This window comes from Acomys minous (genome assembly GCF_964271855.1).
Source record: "Acomys minous genome assembly, chromosome: 14".
NCBI lineage: Eukaryota > Metazoa > Chordata > Mammalia > Rodentia > Muridae > Acomys > Acomys minous.
The window spans coordinates 21,546,902-21,565,455 of NC_140496.1; the positions used below are offsets into that span (position 1 = coordinate 21,546,902).

The 18,554-nt window shown below is 49.5% G+C and overlaps 1 protein-coding gene across 2 annotated transcripts in view; it reads right to left on the minus strand.

Annotated features, from left to right (window-relative positions):
* Nucleotides 1-1,413: 1,413 nt before the first annotated feature.
* Nucleotides 1,414-18,554, minus strand: part of CDH3 (cadherin 3) — a 56,601-nt gene continuing 39,460 nt past the window's right edge. The window contains exons 1-13 of one of the 2 annotated variants that reach the window (XM_084757338.1): nucleotides 18,102-18,231; nucleotides 17,823-17,978; nucleotides 17,581-17,725; nucleotides 15,507-15,679; nucleotides 14,727-14,855; nucleotides 13,161-13,346; nucleotides 10,493-10,734; nucleotides 10,141-10,286; nucleotides 9,160-9,384; nucleotides 8,600-8,806; nucleotides 4,001-4,131; nucleotides 3,502-3,648; nucleotides 1,414-2,241 (exon numbers count right to left, since the gene is read on the minus strand). In XM_084757338.1, the coding sequence (XP_084613464.1) occupies nucleotides 2,032-2,241; nucleotides 3,502-3,648; nucleotides 4,001-4,131; nucleotides 8,600-8,806; nucleotides 9,160-9,384; nucleotides 10,141-10,286; nucleotides 10,493-10,734; nucleotides 13,161-13,346; nucleotides 14,727-14,855; nucleotides 15,507-15,679; nucleotides 17,581-17,725; nucleotides 17,823-17,978; nucleotides 18,102-18,161 (2,157 nt within the window). In that variant the 5' untranslated portion in view covers nucleotides 18,162-18,231 and the 3' untranslated portion in view covers nucleotides 1,414-2,031. Of the gene's footprint in view, nucleotides 2,242-3,501; nucleotides 3,649-4,000; nucleotides 4,132-8,599; nucleotides 8,807-9,159; nucleotides 9,385-10,140; nucleotides 10,287-10,492; nucleotides 10,735-13,160; nucleotides 13,347-14,726; nucleotides 14,856-15,506; nucleotides 15,680-17,580; nucleotides 17,726-17,822; nucleotides 17,979-18,101; nucleotides 18,232-18,554 lie in introns of those variants that run through there. The other variant, XM_084757339.1, reaches the window with a different exon arrangement.

Below are 18,554 nucleotides of genomic sequence, written 5' to 3' on the forward strand. Positions count from 1 at the left end.
GATTTCACTTTAAAGACAGCATTCTGATAGCTGCTTTCTTTCCTCCCTTCCTCCCTCCTTCTCTGAGTAGCCTTGGCTGTCCTGGATTCACTCTGTAGACCAGGCTGGCCTTGAACTCACAGAGATCTGCCTGCCTCCACCTCCCTGAGTGCTAGTGTTACAGGCATGCGCCACCAAGCCATGCTGACGTCTGCTTTCTTGCCCTAGCAGTGTCAGCAACATTCTAATTTATTCTAATATGGCTAACACTCTGAATGGGTTCTCTTACTTCCCGTTTTGCTTGATTTCAATATATTGTTTAAAAACAAAACAAGCCGGGCGTGGTGGCACATGCCTGTAATCCCAGCACTCGGGAAGCAGAGGCAGGTGGATCACTGTGAGTTTGAGGCCAGCCTGGTCTACAAAGTAAGTCCAGGACAGCCAAGACTAACACAGAGAAACCCTGTCTCGAAAAACAAAACAAAACAAAATAAAAGCAAAACAAAGCAAAAACAAATAAATAAAACCTCACAAAGTTGTCACTCTTTAATGCTGGAATACCCACCCCCTCAGAGTTTGGCTGTGAGGCCAAGCTAAAGATGTCACCAATGGGGGCTGGGGAGATGGCTCAGAGGTTAAGAGCACTGTCCTGAGTTCAATTCCCAGCAACCACATGATGGACCACAACCGTCTAGAATGAGATCTGGCGCCCTCTTCTGGCCTGCAGCAAAACAGGCCGGTAAAAACACTGTGTACATAATAAACAAACAAACAAAAAGATGTCACCAATGTTAAGTGCTGTTAGACTTGGAAAACATTCACCATGTGGCATGTCTGTTTGTTTGTGACACAGCCACCGCAAAGCTCTGACAGAGCCCAGCGTGGTGGCACACACCTTTAATCCCAATCAACCGAAAAGCTCTGGCTGCCCTCCTTTTGAGACAAGAGTCTTGATTCCTAACCCAGGTGGACCTCCAATTTAAGATCTACGGCCTCAGCCTTAGAGCTAGGATTATGGAAACACACCACCAATGATCCTCCTTTTCCTCCCTCCCCCTGGGCACTGACCTCACTTGCTACAAAGCCCACGAAGGCTTTCACCTCCTGATTTCACCCCCCCAAGTGCTGTAACTACAGGCTTGGACCACTCAATTGTAGGGAAGGAAGTAAACTGTGGGTCTCTCTGGGCTCTGAAGCTGCAGGGGAGGGAGGGAAGGTCTATATAGCACCTCCTGCCTGTCGCTGTACCACTTCTGCCTGTCCTGACATCAGTTGAGCCCACAGGGCACGTGAGTGAACTCTGAGCATACCTACCACAAGGGGAAGTGAGGGAGAAGCAAGGGCATTTGCAAGAGCTTGTAAAACCCACCAAACTCAATGCTTCACATAAGAAGCATTAAGCTGTCTGCTTTTCAGATTCACTCCCCTAGCACCTCTGGGAAAAATTCATTTAATAAAAAAAAATTCTAGTACATTTACACGATTGTCATCACTTCCCATCTATAGCACAGGGAAAATAAAAAAATACAAGAAAGAAAAAACAAAACAAAAAACAAGGCAACTTAAAACATACTCAGAAAAAATAAAATAAAATAAGCAATCCATCCCAACGTGAAGCCTCAAGGCCTGGAGATCAGAGAAATGTACTAGGGCCAGTGAGCCCTGCAGGTTGTCTCTTTTGGAGGGCCTGGGTGGACAATGATGCCCTCCCTTTTGAAAACGGTAGTAAGAGGCCTCTTTTTAAAGAAGAGGAGCCATGTGAGTGGGAAAGTCACGGAGGGCAACAGAGCCAAGTCGGCCCTGAGGCAGCAGGGTCGAGCTTATGTTGCGGGCGGAAGACCTCTAGAAATTCTGCCTCTGCGAGGAGCTCAATGTTGGAGTCCGTGTCACATTCTTGCACCTAAAAGGCTTACAGTCCAGCCTTCATGTCAGATGCAGTATGCTACGCAGGACGCTTCCGGTTGAGCTGCGCAGGCCTCGGCTGAAGCGGAAGCTACGCTCCCTTGAGATGCTGCTGTGCCCACTGTCGCCTGGATACCCTGGCGGGCCGGCCTAGTCGTCCTCGCCTCCACCGTACATGTCAGCCAGTTTCTTGAATCGACTTCCCCACTCGTTAAGGTAGTTGTAGTCCTGATCCTGGTCTGAAGCCGAGGTGGTGAGGGAGCTCAGGGAGGCAGCATCAGAGCCGCTGCCCTCGTAGTCAAAGACCAGCAGGGAGTCATAGGGCGGGGCGGTGGGGTCGGTGTTGGCGGCCTTCAGGTTCTAGGGTAACAGAGACGAGCAGTTAGCCGGGCAGGATGGCAACCCTTGCCAGCTGCCTGGGTTTTGGCAGATCAGTGTATGTGCTTAGCCTCTGTATTCAGCCCCTTACCCCCACCCCAGGGAAAGGCTGCCTGGCTTCTGCCCCTCAGGCTTTCAAAGTTGAAATTAAATAATACACAGAAACTATTTAGCACAGTGGCTCAGGGCGACCCAAGCCAGTGAGCGAGGACCATGACTTTGAAGTTAGACAGATCCAGCGAAATGACTCCACACTCCAGTTTTGAGACCTTGGGCAAATCTCTCAACTGCTGTCTGCCTGTTTCCTACCTGTACCACGGTGATGCTCCTGCGTTTTTTTGGGGGGAATTGAGTACATATGAAACGACAGTAGGTTAGTACCTGACAGACAGGACGTTGTTCCCATATTTGCAAGTATGGGATTAAGTAAGATAGAATTGGCACCCTGGCTCATCTAGCTGTCCTCCTCTAACAAGAGGCTCAAAGTATCCTCTCTGAACTAGTTCTCCGGAACATTTCCAGGTGTGAGCACCTATATCTGATGAAAGTTTCCAGGTGTGAGTAGCTGTGCATCTGACCAAGCTGAAGCTTCCCAGGTGTGAGCACCCGTGTGTGTCTGGTGGACCTTTGCAAGTGGGAGCACCTAGGTGTCTGGTGCAGCTTCCCAGGTGTGAGCACCCGTGTGTGTCTGGTGGACCTTTGCAAGTGGGAGCACATAGGTGTCTGGTGCAGCTTCCCAGGTGTGAACACCTGTTGCTGGTGTACCTTTCCAGGTGTGAGCACCTGTGTGTCTGGTGCAGCTTTCCAGGTGTGAGCACCTGTGTGTCTGGTGCAGCACTCTTCCAAACAAAGCTCAAGAAGAGAGGCTCGCTGCTAGACTAACTTCAACAGTCAAAGGGGCAAGAAGTTCTGTTTCCCTTTCCCCAGGAGACAGGAACAGAGGGTGGGAGCTGGGGCTGAAGCCTGCTGCCCATCACCAAAGAAGCTAAATGGTGATGATGATGATGATGTGGTAGCTGTGGTATGTGTGCGTATGTGTGAGTATGTGTGTGCATGTGTGCGTATGTGTGTGTGGGCACACATGCTATGGTGCTGTGTGTAGTGATCAGAAGACAACTTTGGGGAGTCTATTCTTCCCTACCACAGCAGATTACGGGGATAAACTGTGGTCAGGCTTACATAGCAAGCGCTTCTTCCTGTTTGTGCTCCCACGCTGCTCTGGGTTAACCTAGCATGCCTCACCTCAACGATGAAGTTGCCAATTTCATCTGGGTTGGCTGGCCGGGGACGGTACATGGGTGTGGGGATGAAGGTTGGCGCCACGTCATTGCGGAGAGCCACCTCAGGCCTGGCCTCCAGCCCCCGGTGGAGTTGGGTGATGTCATAGTCCTTCATGGAAACAAAAGGGAGCGCTGGGTTGAGAATGTGCCCTGCTCTCCAGCGGCCGGACAACTGTCATCCCTCTGATGCTCTAGAAGGGACCCCCCAGACATCCCTTGTTTCTACTGTGCCCTCTTCTTCCAAATTAAGTGCAGACTTGAGAGCCACTTAGCTGGGGCAAAGAGACTCTGGCGTTAGACACCCTCCCAGGAGAGGGAGGGTGGTGCCCCGTTCTGCAAGAAGATGATGCTTCTGTTGGGGAAGTCAACACAATCACAGAGGTTGTTGGATGATGCAACTGTTCCCATCACGGGCCTTGGAGGCATCCGTATCTACCATCCTAACCCCTTCTGGGACCCACCTGGTCCTCTTCGCCACCGCCCTCTTCACCATAATAGAAGACGTTGTCACGAGTGTCATCCTCCGGGAGCAGCAGGGGCTCTTTGACCTTTCTCTTCCTTCTCACCAGCAAGAGGAGTGCCAGCAGAAGGGCTGAACAAGTGGAGAAATATAAGTACTCCCCCAACCAGGCCCTCAGAACATACAGCATTATTTATTTATTTTCAATCAATCAACTTATTTATTTATTAACTTATGGGTTTTTCAGAGAGGGACTCCTGTAGCCCAGATTAGTCTCACTGTCTGGCTGAGGCTAGTCTTGAACTCCTGATGACCCTGTGTGATGGCTGTTTTTGGTTGTCCACTTGACCACATCTGGAATTAACTAAAACATAACCAAGGTACACCTGTGAGGGGTTTGTTTTTTTTCAAGTACTTATTTTATGTGTATGAGTGCTCTACTTGCATGTACTCCTGCTTGACAGAAGAAGGCATCAGATCCCAGTATAGATGGTTGTGAGCCACCATGTGGTTGCCGGGAATTGAACTCAGGACCTCTGAAAGAGCAGACTGTGCTCTTAACCTCTGAGCCATCTCTCCAGCCCCCGTGAGGAACTTTGTCGTCGTTGTTGTTTTATTTTAAGGATTTATTTATTATGTATACAGTATGCATGAAATCCTATTATAGATGGTTGTGAGCCACCATGTGGTCACTGGGAATTTGAACTCAAGACCTCTGGAAGACCGGTCAGTGCTCTTAACCTCTGGGCCATCTCCCCAGCCCTGTTTTGTTTGTTTTTTTTTTGAAACAGGATTTCTCTGTGTAGCCTTGGCTGTCCTGACTCACTTTATAGACCAGGCTGGCCTCGAACTCACAGCGACCTGCCTGCCTCTGCCTCCCAAGTGCTGGGATTAAAGGCGTGCGCCACCACCGCCCGGCCTTCTATTGGGATTCTTGTACACTAAAGACCAGCTGAAGGCTGGAGAGAGGGCTCAGAGGTTAAGAGCACTGTCTGCTCTTCCAGAGGTCCTGAGTTCAATTCCCAGCAACCACATGGTGGCTCACACATCTAGAATGAGATCTGGTGCCCTCTTCTGATGTGCAGGTGTATATGGAGGCAGAACACTGTATACGTAGTAAATAAATAAATATTAAAAAAAAGGAGACCAGCTGAAATACCCAGCCTTATAGACTGAACAACTCCTCAATTCTTAGATCTTCTACTGGAAGATAGTCTGTGTCAGACTAGCTGGACCACATTCTGTAAGGCATTTTAGTAAATCCCATACATATATCCTCATTTTTTTTTAAAAAGATTTATTTACTATGTATATAATACCTTGCCTGCATTACACCTACAAGCCAGAAGAGGGCATCAGGTCACATTATAGATGGTTGTGAATCACCAAGTGGTTGCTGGGAATTGAACTCAGAACCTCTAGAAGAACAGTCAGTGCTCTTAACCTCTGAGCCATCTCTCCAGCTCCCGTTTTTGTTTTTCAAAACAGGGTTTCTCTATGTAGCCCTGGCTGTCCTTGAACTCAGAGAGATCCACTTGTCTCTGCCTCCCAAGTATTGGGATTAAAGGCGTGCACCACCACGCTTGGCTTATTCCTTTATTTTTATGTGTACAGATGCTTATATTTCTAATAATCATATACATGTCTGATCCCCGCAGAGGCCAGAAGAGGGCATCAGATTCCTTGGAATTGTAGTTGTAGATAAGTTATGAGCTATCATGTGGGTGCTGGGAATTGAACCCAGGTCCTTTGGAGGAGGAGTCAGTGCTCTTAATTAACAAACCATCTCTCCAGCTCCTCCTCCCTGTTCTTGATTGCAGCTATGAAAAGCTGCTTCAAGTTCTGGACTGAAACCTGGAGTTGTGAGCAAAAACAACCTTTTTTCTCTTAAGTTGCTTTTGTCTTTTTTTTTTTTTCTTTTTTTAAATATAATGTATACGAGTGCTCTAGTGTGAGCCACTATTGGGAATTGAACTCAGGACCTCTGGAAGATCAGTCAGTGCTCTTAACCAATGAGCCATCTCTCCAGCCCCTGTTCGTTTTTGAGACAGGGTGGCCCTGGCTGTCCTGGAACTTGCTCCAGGATGGCCTGAAACTCAGTGGTCTACCTGACCCTGCCTCCTGAATGCTGTGATTGAAGGCATGTGCCCCCACCACCTAGCATTTGACAGGATATTTTTATCACAGAACAGAAAACAAAGCCAACAAGGAGAAAAAACATCCAACGGATCAAAAAACAGCACCAAGGACTTTGATGGGGTTTGTAACCCAGTGAGCAAATTCCTCACCTGGCTCCTATGGCCCAGGGGACTCACCAGGGGACTGACTGAATAGTGGGGGGACTGTGGGGACGGAGGCAAGGAGCAGAAGGTCTCAGGGACCAGTCCCAAAAGCATTTCTACTTGCTCGGCCCCAAACGCTTGGAATCATTTCCAGTTATAAACGTCAGTTGTCTCACAGCACTCTGACGCTCCAAATCTAGTGACTTCCCAGTCACCCAGAGTCTTTCCAGCAGTCCACGAAATCCACTACAAGGACCATTCACCCACCACCCTCTGACCTCATTTCCTACTTTTCCCCAACACAGCCACTGCAGTTTCCATACTGAGCACAGTCCTGCCCCAGGGCCTGCTGTTCCGAACACGTTCCTGGTTGCTTTTCCTCCCACTTTCAGATCTTTACTTTCTACCTCCTTCATTGAGGCCTATTCTGTTCATCCTAGTTAAAACCACACACTTCCTACCCTGGCTTCCTACCCGGGTCCTGCCTCTGGCTTTCTCTCTCTATGGCAACACCCGCTGGCCTGCTAAGCTGCCTGGTATCAGCTCTCAGCTCTCTGCCAAGGCGGCCCATGCCTGTTTTGTTCTGTGCTGCCTTCTCAGCCCCCTAGCCCTACCTCTTGGTGCCTAAGCCCTGGCCGGGGAACAGTATGATGAGTAGTGAAGGCTTCATCTTTGTCCCACACCTACTTGGCTGCTGTGAGCACTGTGTGTGACGACCAAGCCAGGAAGCCAGAAAAAAACATCCGCCTAAGATAGTTTCTATCCCTGCAGCAAAGAAATCTGAGGCTTGGATGTGTGTGTGTGTGTGTGTGTGTGTGTGTGTGTGTGTGTGTGTGTGTGTGTTTTCTAGGACAAGGTTTCACTTTGTCATCCAGGCTGGCATGAAGTTTGTGATCCTTCTACCTCAGTCTCCCTAGTGGTGGGATTGCAGGCATACTCAGCTCAAATTTGCATTATTATCACTATTGCTATTATTATTGTTGCTGTTTTGGAGACTGGGTCTCACTATGTAGCCTAGGCTGGCCTTGAACTTGTGGCAATACTCCTGTTCTGCTCCCTGGGTGCTGGGGTTACAGACATGTTATCACCATGTCCACCTCTAGGAAAACTTTATTTATTTATTGTTGTTATTTTATTTACTTATTTATTGGTGGTTTGTTCTGTTTTGTTTTGTTTGAGTCAGAGTATTTCTGTGTAACATGCCGGCTGTCTTGGAACTCACTTTGTAGACCAGGCTGGTCTTGAACTCAAAAGACTGGCTTGCCTCTGCCTCTAGAGTGCTGAGATTAAAGATGTGGGCCACCATGCCTGGCTTTTATTATTTTATTTATTTCCGGTCTCCACTGCCCACTTGTGTTGGTCTCTTTCCCCCCCCACAAATGTCCCCCCCCCCCCCCCCCCCCGCTTTCCTATCACATGTAACCCATTGCCTCTTTTCTACTCCTTCCCCTTGTAATTCCATTCTAGTTTCATGACCTGCAAACCCACACATATAAACACACATATAAATTTACATATGTGGTTCTAAGTCTGGGTACCATATGTGAGAGAAAACGTGGTAGTGTCTCCCCGAGTCTGGCTTATTTTACTTAGCATAATGATTTCCAGTTGTAGCCATTTTCCTGCAAATGTCATGAAAGAAAGAAATTTGTTTTTAACCAAACACTTCTGCCTAGTGGTCCAGTGATCCGTACACTGTGGCACGTTTTAAAGGCCCTTGAGGGCTTGCTGAGACACAGGAAGCCAGGTCTTACCCCTACGCTTCTGGATCAACAGGTCTGTAGGATGGCAGGCCTGAGAAACTGCCTGTTTTTGAAAAAGCAGGCATATTGTGTATACTGCAAGGGACAGTCAGCTGGAGGAACAAGAGGCTGCCTGAAACTGGGAGTCTGCCTTTCTAACAGATTCCTGGGTAGTCTACCCAGAACCACAAGATGACACGACAGGAAGACGTTAGCCTGCATATTCCAGAAGTTCTAGAAACTTTTAAAACACTTCTAGAAACTTCTGGAATTAACTCCTGACTAAAAGATGCTTCTTAAGTTTAGAGTTTAAGAAATAGATGAGTTGGAGCAGGAGACACAGGCAGCAGAGTGGTTAAGAGCACTGGCTGCTCATGGAGAGGACCAGGTCTGCACCCATGAACTCTCAGACACTGCCTGTGACTCCAGCTCCAGGCACATACCCGGTGCGCATGCACCCATACAGGCAAAACACTCACACAAATGAATGAACAGTATCGGCTTAGTTTCAGAAGTTCTAAGAAAAACCAGGTTCTCTTAACTCCGCAGCTGCACATGGAGCCCTGCGGTACTCACTCAGCAGAGCCAGGATGGCACCCAGGATGGGCAGGACGAAACCACCTTTCCAGGGTTGGGGGCAGGTCTCCACGTGGCCATGGCAGTCACACACAGTAGCCTTGATCATGGTAAGCTGCTCCCTGTTGCCATGGTCGGACAGAGAAAGATGCAAGTCATATGTGTCTTGCTTCAGGAATTTCTTCAGGGACAAGGCCACGGTGTCTCCTGGAGAGACAGATCATTTAATTTATTTTTATTTTTATTTTTGGTAGAAAGGGTTTCTCTGTGTAGCCTTGGCTGTCCTAGATTTGCTTTGTAGATCAGGCTGGCCTCGAACTCACAGTGATCTATCCATCTGCCTCTGTCTCCCAAGTGCCGGGATTAAAGCCTCCCGAGTGCTGGGATTAAAGGCTCCTGAGTGCTGGGATTAAAGGCATGGGCCACCACGCATGGCCCAGACAGCCATTTTTGAGACCATTAATTCCCCCTCACATGCTGGAACAGGAACGTGTGTGGGTCTTACTGTGGGGCTGACACCCACCCAGCTCAACTGGCAGCTTCCTGCTAGCACCAGTTACCTTTCTCACTGACTTCTGCCAGCCAGTAGATGTCTGAGTCATGTGTCAGCTGGGCCTGGAAGGGGAAGGAGTTGGGGGACAGGTCCTTGTCCGTGATGTTCAGCACTTGAGGCACAGGGCTCTGGTTACAGATGGTGATGTGACGGGGTTCAGGGACCGGGCCATGGTCGTTGATGTCAGTAAGTGTCAGCAGAAGTGTCCCCGTGCCAGTGGCGGGAGGGTTTCCTGTCCGACATTGCACAGATGATCTCCTTTTACCTTTTGCTCTTGGTAGCTGAACGAACCAACGATACTAATTTCCCCTAAGACCTACTCAGTCAGCCTCCAAGCGGCTCCTGGTTACCACCCCGCTATCCCCTCCTAAGTCCCTTCTCTTCACGCACTAACTTCATCGTAGATCAATCTGACGAGGGCGAATGCATGGCAATCACGCCCTAATTCTACACCACACCCTAATTCTAATTTGTGACCACAGCAGACATTACTAACCAATCACAGGTAGCTGCAAGCTACTACAGTCAGACAGGCATTATAATCAATCAAGAGTAAAACCTACCAGCTACCTCAAGCTAGCACAGTCATCTACTGATCAGCTTCGGGTTCACCGAAGCTTCCGACAAACCTGCCTCAAGGCACCGGCTCGCTAAACGTCAAGCAGATGGCATAATATTGTAACCCCCCCCCCCCCAATTATTGCACAACACCACTAGTCACTTGTGGTATTCCCAGAAGCCCTTGTCAGGCAAGCATCAGTAGAAACTGACAGGCCAATTCAGAGTTGAGTGAACTAAAAACAAGTTGAAAAGGGAGGCCTCAGCACCTTGCCTATCTCTTGGGATTTAGAGAATTTAGGATCATAGTAGTCAGGCCTTTAAATCCAGACGGGTTTGTCAATCCTTTCTCTAAGGATTCCCCGCTGTGTCACTTGCCCTGGATACCGCCACAGGCAGGCTGGTGGAAGGACCAGGCGAACGCTCTCACCGTTGTCTGTGGCCAACACCATGACTTCGTAGACGTTGTTCTTCACAAACTGCTCGTCCTCACGATCAAGGACGCCCGCAGCAGTGATCTCACCACTGTCCGGGTCCATGGCTAGCCAGCTGGCTGGGTCTTTCAAGATCTGGTAGCTGGACAGAAGGTTGAGAAGGGTCAGGGTGAGCACGCACAGAATTCTGTTACTATCTAGAGCGTCCTCAGACCAGCCACAGAGCCTTCAGCCTCGGGCGAGACAGGAAGGCGGGGTTTGGTGCACGAATGGCGGTGGCAGAACGGAACAGACTTAACGGTGAAGGGAGCAGGCCACCCAAGGATGTCTACGCCCAGCCCCGGGTACCTGATCTTCTGTTCCTCCTTGTCCGGGTCCTGTGCGGTGTAGACACAGACCAGTTCCCCAACAGCGATACCCTCCTGGGCCTCGATGACTTTGGAAGGTGGGACGAACACAGGGGCCTCGTTGACGTCTTCCACGTGGACCACTACGGTGGCGGTGGCAGTGGGAAGTTTCACAGCAAAGGGATCCTCGTTGGTCACTTCTATGTACAGAGTGTGCTGGTTCTGAGCCTCAAAATCCAAACCCTAGGAGAGAAAAGGAACCCGAGGCAGCATTTTGTGAGGTGGCCTGTGGGCATCAGAGGGGTCACAGGGAAGGGACCAAGGCTCTAGCAGCTGTCCCCTCCCTTTCCCCTCCAAACTGTGTTTCCTAAGAGGACATCTACTGGGGTCTCCCAGAGCATCCCAAAGGCTGAGGCCCAGAAGATTAGCTCCCAATGGGGTGGTGATGTTCCCGAGGAGGGGCCTGAGAGCCTGTGGGCATTTACTTGTGACTAGGGTACCTCTGGGTAGGACGCTATATCACATCTATGCTATGGACAAAAAAAAACTACCTCTGTATCCCTTGTGACTTGTCAAGGTCCCCATAGTCACTCATACATACAGTAGAGTGAGAAACCTGTTTATAATTAGAGCCGAGAACACGTTTTTAATACATAAACCAAGCTTTGGTGTGGTTTTAATATAGACCGAGTTCTCAAGGAATGCAACATCTGAAAGGGCCTTGTAATTTAATTTGTTTGGAACACTTTCAGTTGTTTATTCACTGTTCTGAATGCCGGCAGCGGTAGTGCGTCACCAGGCCGACACAGAGGACCCACTGCATCTGGAATGTGCTACAAATAAGTTCAAGTATCTGACCATTTCATTGTGCTTTCTAGTGTAACCGTGCTCAAACGTACCTCACATACCAAAAGTATTTGGAAACCTTTCCTTTTATTTTATAATTCCCTCTATATATCCAACTATGTTTTTAAAATGTTCATTATAATAATGTTTCTATCTATCCTTTTTCTCTTCTTTTTTTTTTTTTTTTCGGTTTTTCGAGACAGGGTTTCTCTGTGTAGCCTTGGCTATCCTGGACTCGCTCTGTAGACCAGGCTGGCCTTGAACTCACAGTGATCTGCCTGCCTCTGCCTCCCAAGTGCTGTGATTAAGGTGTGCACCACCACCGCCCACCTCTATCCTTTTTCTATATATATCTATCCATCTATCCATCAATCATTTTTTCTTTTTGGCTTATTTTACTTTATTATTATTGTTATTTGTTGTTCTTGTTTTTGAGACAGGATTTATCTTTGTAGTCTTGACTGTCCTGAACTCACTTTGTAGAACAGGCTGGCCTCAAATTTACACCGATCGGTCTACCTCTGCGTCCCAAGTATTGGGATTAAAGGTGTGCACCACCACACGCAGCCCTTTTTGGTTTTTTGAGACAGGGTTTCTCAATAGCCCATGCTGTCCTGAACTTGTTCTGTAGACCAGGCTGGCCTCAAACTCAAGAGAACTGCCTTCCTCTGCCTCCCTCAGTGCTCGGATTATAGGTGTGTGCCACCGTACCCAGTTTGAGGCTCATATTCTTTTTTCTATTTGTTTACTATTTTGAGACAGGGTTTGTCTGCGTCACCCTGGCTGTCCTGGACTCACTTTGTAGATGAGGCTGACCTTGAATTTACAGTGATCTGCCTGCCTCTGCCTCCTGAGTAAAAGGCGTGTGCCACCACACCACCATGCCCAGCTCTAGGCATATATAATTGTTTTGTTTTGCTTTATTATTTTTTTTCCAAGATAGGGTTTCTCTGTATAGCCTTGGTTGTCCTGGACTCACTTTGTAGATCAGGCTGGCCTCGAACACACGAAGATCCGCCTGCCTCTGAGTGCTGGGATTAAAAGTGTGTGCTTGCTGAGGCCCATATTCTTTAAGTATCAATTATTGGTTTTTTTTCTCCTTGTTGAATTAGTCTCACATACAGCTCAGGTTGGCCTTGGACTCACGTGGTAGGCCATGTTGGCCTTGAGAGAGCAACTGTCTTAAATGCTAGGATCACGGACATGTGATACTATAGACACATGCTTGCCTGTTAAAGAATCCATTTTGTTTGTTGGCCTCTGGCTATGTATCAGAAAATGAACTTGACCTCCTGACTTCCCTGGCTCCACCTCTCAAGCCTGAGGTCATAGGTATGCACCACCATACTCTGCTCCCAAGGATTTTTTTGACCCCCATCTTGCCCTGTATCCTGATAAAAACAAGACAATAAAAGAAAAAGACTGGTTTTTTTTTGGATCCCCAACACCACCGTATTCTCCCATAGGACCCCCTAAACAAAATCCATAGCAAGACCCTGTTTTGAAAGCCCAAATAGCCGGGCATGGTGGCGCATGCCTTTAGTCCCAGCACTCGGGAGGCAGAGGCAGGTGGATCGCTGTGAGTTGGAGGCCAGCCTGGTCTACAAAGTGAGTCTAGGAGAGCCAGGGCTACACAGAGAAACCCTAACTCAAACAAACAAACAAACAAAACAAACAAAAGCCCAAATAAGGATTCTCAGCCCAAGAGCAGAGGGATGGTATCCAGAGCCACCATTTTGGTGCAGTCCTCAGTGAATGGCCCAAGGGAAGCAGTCTGAGGCAGGAGGGGTCCCCTTTTGTCCTAGAGGCCCAAACAGACCTACCTTCTTGGTTGTCAGGATGCCCTGGTTGGTCTCTGGGTGAGTGGTGATGGTAAAGTAATGCCCATCGTCGCCTCCCACAATGTGGTAGACAGCACGCCATGCCGGTGAGTTGGGGGCATCCAGATCAGTCACTGTCAGGCTCTGCACCTCACGGCCTGCTTCGTTCTCAGGCACCGAGGCCTCATACTGTGTGTGGGGGAAGAGGGATGGGACACAGCGCAATCAGAGCAGAGAGAGGAGCCATCCCACAGGCCACTCCACTCACCAGCGTCTGGGAAGCCTCTGCCTCACTGCTGGGAAGACCCATGACGGCCTTTTTATGTTTCTGGACCACTGACCCGTAGAGATTTTCAGGACACACACAGGTACAGAAAAACAAGCCCCAAGTGTAAGCACAGCTCCGGCCACAAGGCCACACATCCCGAACCCACTTTCCTTCACAGTCTGGGTGCCCACGTCCCTACCGCGCACAGCCACCCGCCTGGCAGAGAGCAGAGGCTCCAAGAAAGATGGTAACAAGGTCAGGCGCCGCACTACGCTGGGGACTGGCCGGGAAGTTTGGGGCCAGGTAACAAAGCCTGGGGAAGTCAGCTTTTCTTTTAAGTACCTTTTTAAGTTTTAGTTTTTTTTAAGAGAGAACCCTGTAGCCCAGGCTGGACCTGAATTTGACATGGAGCAGAAGATGACCCTGAACTCTTGATCCTCCTGCTCTTACCTCCCACACACTGTGACACCCCACCAGCTCTTCAGGACAAGTGTGTGTGTATGTGTGTGTGTGTGTGTGTGTGTGTGTGTGTGTGTGTGTGTGTGTGTATGTGTGTGTTTGTAGGGGTGAGAGGTCAACTTCAGACACTGTCCCTCTGGAGCTGCCCACCAAGCCAGGGAGCCCTAGGAATCTTATCTCCACCTCCCCAACAACGGAGTTACAAGTGTGTTCTACCACGCCTGGCTTTTGGCTCAGGTGCCCACGCTTGCACATCAGACATTTTATAAATGGTGCCACCTGCCCGGGGCAGACATTTTAATGAGTACTAAACAAAATTCCAAAGCTAGATTTGTAAACACACGCACAGGGGCACGGGTCACCTGAACTAATCCGAGATTTTTTTTCCCCTTTTAGTTTTGTATTGTATTTATGTGTTGGGGGTGGGGTGGGTGCTTGTGCCGTGGAAGTCACAGGACGTGGTCAGTGCTCTCCTTCTGCTATGCGGGTCCCCACGATCAAACTCAGGTCATTTAGGCTCTTGCATATTTCTCCGGTCCTGGCACTGAGTTTTCTGTCCCAAAGGCTGTGTATGTATTTGTAGGGCAGATATAGATATGAGGTAGGTAAGCGCCTGTATTACTTGTAGACCCGAAAGAACTGCACACGGATCGTTTCACCAAGCACTCAGCACAATGTATCAGATAGTTATCATCACCACAGATTAAGACACTGGGCACAGAGAGGCTAGGTGATCTGCCTAAGGTTGCACAGCCAGTAAGTGACAGAATTGGGGCTTTGTTGGTTTGGTTTTGGAGAAGCAGCCAGACTCAGTCGGGAATGCAGGAAGGACGGGGAGTTACCTTCTGTGGCTCAAACTCGGGGGCATTATCATTGGTGTCAAGGATTTCCACTATGGCCTTTGCTGTGGTGCTAGAGCCGTTTCCGTCCATGTCTGCCGCCTGGACGGTCAGTGTGTATTCAGGGACTTTCTGGGGGAGAAAAAGAGCAAAGAAGAAGCCCACTGTGAGTCCAACGTGAGCGGCCACAAGAAACTGCCCTGGGGTATGGAGGAGGGAGAAGAGGTCCTCCCAGTTCCTTGGCCCTGCCCCTTATTCACTTCCAGGAAAACAAACAAGTATATGAATGACTCTGTGCGTGTGGGGGGGGGGGAGGGGGAGGGGGCAGTGGGCAGCAGGGTTGGAGGTCTTATCTCCCAACAGCTCTCCTGGGCTATGCTGGGGAAGGCCCAGACACTGCCCAACCCTCCGCTGCTCCCCACAGGAACTTGGAACAAGGACCTAGGCAAAGATATTAATTAGGAAACAGAAGGTAATTCCAATATCCGCGGAGCCAGTTCCACTTTGTGGCACACAAGGGACAGATCCGGGCAACATGCAAAGTAAATGAGCCGTTCGGACAGGAAATGAGAAAAGCTCAAAAGCGTGCATTTTACAGCCGCCTCTTCACCCCCAGGGGATCTAGCCAGCAGGCCACTAGCCTGATGGAGGTGTGCAACAGCCGCAGCAGATGCAGCAGCAGCAGCAGCAGCAGCGTCAATCCAGCCTTGACCCCGGGAAGCCACAGAACTTCCCTCTGGGTTAGGCCTTGGCACAGGTAGCACCTTCTGGAAGGCTACTCACCTCCCGGTCAAGGCCACTGGAGATGACACTAATGGTCCCAGTGCTTTTGTGGATGGTGAACATGAGGTCATGCGGCTCCTTTGGTTCCTGGCTAAGAATGGAGTAGGCCACCATCCCGTTGTAAGTGTCGGCATCGTCCTCGTCGGTAGCCGTCACCTGCATCACAGAAGTGCCTGCAGGGGAGAGGGGACCACTGAGCCTTTCGCTCGCAGCCCAGTGCCAGCCTTGCCTACCTTGGAACCCTGTGACGCTCTACCCTGCACCCCAGAAGGGCGTCTCCCCTCCTGCTCAGCGGCAGGAGCCCACTTGCCATCATGCCCTTCTTCTTTCCTGGAAAGCGGATCCTCAGTTTAGGCTAGTCATGGCCACAGGGGACCCACAGTATGTACGCCCCACCCTTCCAGCAGCAGCTGTGACCATTGCAGTGACTTCGGACAAATACAAATTTTGAGGAAGGCTTTTTCTTTTTAGAACGTACTTGTAGCTGGTGACTCACACTTCTAATCCCAGAATTTTGGGAGGCTGAGGCAGGAGGACTGCTGCTGCGCCCAAGCCTGGCCTTGACTGCACAGCAGGGAGACTGCCTCATACAGACAAAAACAAGCAATAAAGAAAGACGTTGTCCCTCAGCTTCCCACTAAGCGTGATGGCTCCAGCAGCCACGAAAGCTAACCACACCGAGACAACAGAATAACAAGATGGGATCCGTACTCTTTAATTGAAGCCTCATTGCCACCTGGATCAACTGCATCTAGGGCTTTCTGAGCGCAAGGAAGGGAAAAGGCAAAGTTTTCATCTTGTTAAAACTGTTTAGGCCAGCCTAAATAGCAAGTTCTAGGCCAACTAAGGCCACACAGTTAGACTATGTTTCAAACAAACAAACCCACAACACAGCACAACACGACAAAACACCTTTCAAAACTAAGCATGGTAGTGTGTGCCTCTAAGCCCAGCACTTGGGAGGCACAGGCAGGTGATTTTCTGTGTGTCCAAGGCCAGCCTGCTCTACATAGTAAGTTCCAGGCTAGCCAGAACTACACAATGAGACTAATGTTTTGTTTTGTTTTTAACAGTGCTGGTGCAGGCTTGTACTCAGGAGGCTAAGGCAGGAAGACCACAAGTTTGAGGCTAGCCTGGGCTACACGAGGAGATCTTGTCTCCAAAATATTAAAACAAACAAGAAACAAAAACCAGTATTTTAGTGGCAGGAATTCCTGTTATTGGCAATGTCTGGTCAACTCATCTTTGACATCTTTGAAACTCTTTTCAGCCAAAAGGCCAAGAGGTGAGCAGTCCAGACCACTGTAAACAATGAGAGGACCCTTCCCTATTCCCGGCGCCTGTCGTAGCTTTGCGGTACGCATCTACTCCCTCATCTTCTATTTGTCTCTTCCCTACCATGGCAGCCTAGGCATCACACTCTCACATCCTGCAGCTCCAGTTGCTTGCCCTGTGGCTGCAGAACTTCAGGCCGGGTGCTCCACAGTATGTAGGAGCACACACATGATGTGTATGCTTGCCCGCCCCTCCCCCACCTCTCCTGCTGCTGGCGCTCAGGGCGTATCACACACCCAGCGTATGTTCCACCTGAGCTACACACCGCCCCCCTCACCCCCACCCCGTGACACGCGCCGTTTCTAATCCTCCTACGGTTTCAAGGTTGATGTGCCCATTTGGACTGACGCTCAGAGGTTATGAAATGCACCTAAGGTCACACAGCCAGGAAAGACACAAAGTCCAGACTCAAGCCTGAGCTTTGCAGTTCCTATGTCTGGCTGATCCCAGGGCTTCTGGGATGGTTTCATACGTGAATGGCAGCGCTCTACCGCTTGCTCAGGACTCGTGTGTGTGTGTGTGTGTGTGTGTGTGTGTGTGTGTGTGTGTGAGAGAGAGAGAGAGAGAGAGAGAGAGAGAGAGAGAGAGAGAGAGAGAGAGAGAGAGAGTGTGTGTGTGTGTGTGTGTGTGTGTGTGTTTAGATATGACAGCCATGAAGGTCTGGGACGACCTGGAGCAATTGATTCCTGACTAGATCTGGACCCAGCTGGTCTGAGCAATCCCTTCCCAAACTTCTTACCAGGCGTCACCCCCTCAGAAACACTCCCTCTGAAGGTGTCCTGAGTGAACTTGGGCTTGTTGTCATTCTGGTCTATCACAATGATGGTGATGTTCATGGGATCCTCCACAGAGGCACCATTCTCGGACACCGCGTGGCCAGAAAGCTGTGGGCACAGAGGTCCAGCGTTAGCTGGTGTTCCCTGCTCACCAGGCCTTGGGCCTACCTCAGAAAGTCAACACTGGGTGCTACAGGCGACTTACCTCATACCTGGCAATCTTCTCCCTGTCCAGTGGCACCGTCAACAGCAACCAGCCTTTCTCCTTTTCTATAGTGAAGACACCCTCAGGGGGACTGTCTGCTCCAGGCCCAGTGATGCTGTAGAAGAGCTTGGTGCCACTGTCCTTATTAGATTTGAGCTGGGAACAAAATAAAACGACAGCTGACAAAATACTTCACCTGATGACAAGCCTCACTCTTAGGCCTTCGGACAACAAATCCTGCTGACACTAGAGTTGCCTAGGCAGAAGGCACAGTCATACCTGGTTTAGCCTCTGAGGGTAAGGACCCCTGCCGTTCTCAGCGATATATATGGGCGGCATCACCCACTCTCTCTTTCGTCTTCGTAAGATGCGTTTGGGCGGGGAGCTCACAGCAGCCTTCTCTCTCTGCAAGGAAAGATGTGAAGGATGTGTTAGCTTTTGCTTGAAAGGAGGAAAGAGTCAGGTGTGACACACTCAGCACTCAGGAGGATCAGGAATTCAAAGTCATCCTTGGCCACATAGCAATTTGAGGCCAGCCTAAACCACATGAGACCCTGTCTCAAAACAACAGTAATAAGAACAATTGTTTATTTATTTTTTGTTGTTGTTGATTTTTTAGAGACAGGGTTTCTCTGTGTAACAGTCTTATCTGTCCTGGAACTCTCTTTGTAGACCAGGCTGGCCTCGAACTCACAGCGATCCACCTGCCTCTGCCTCCCGAGTGCTGGGATT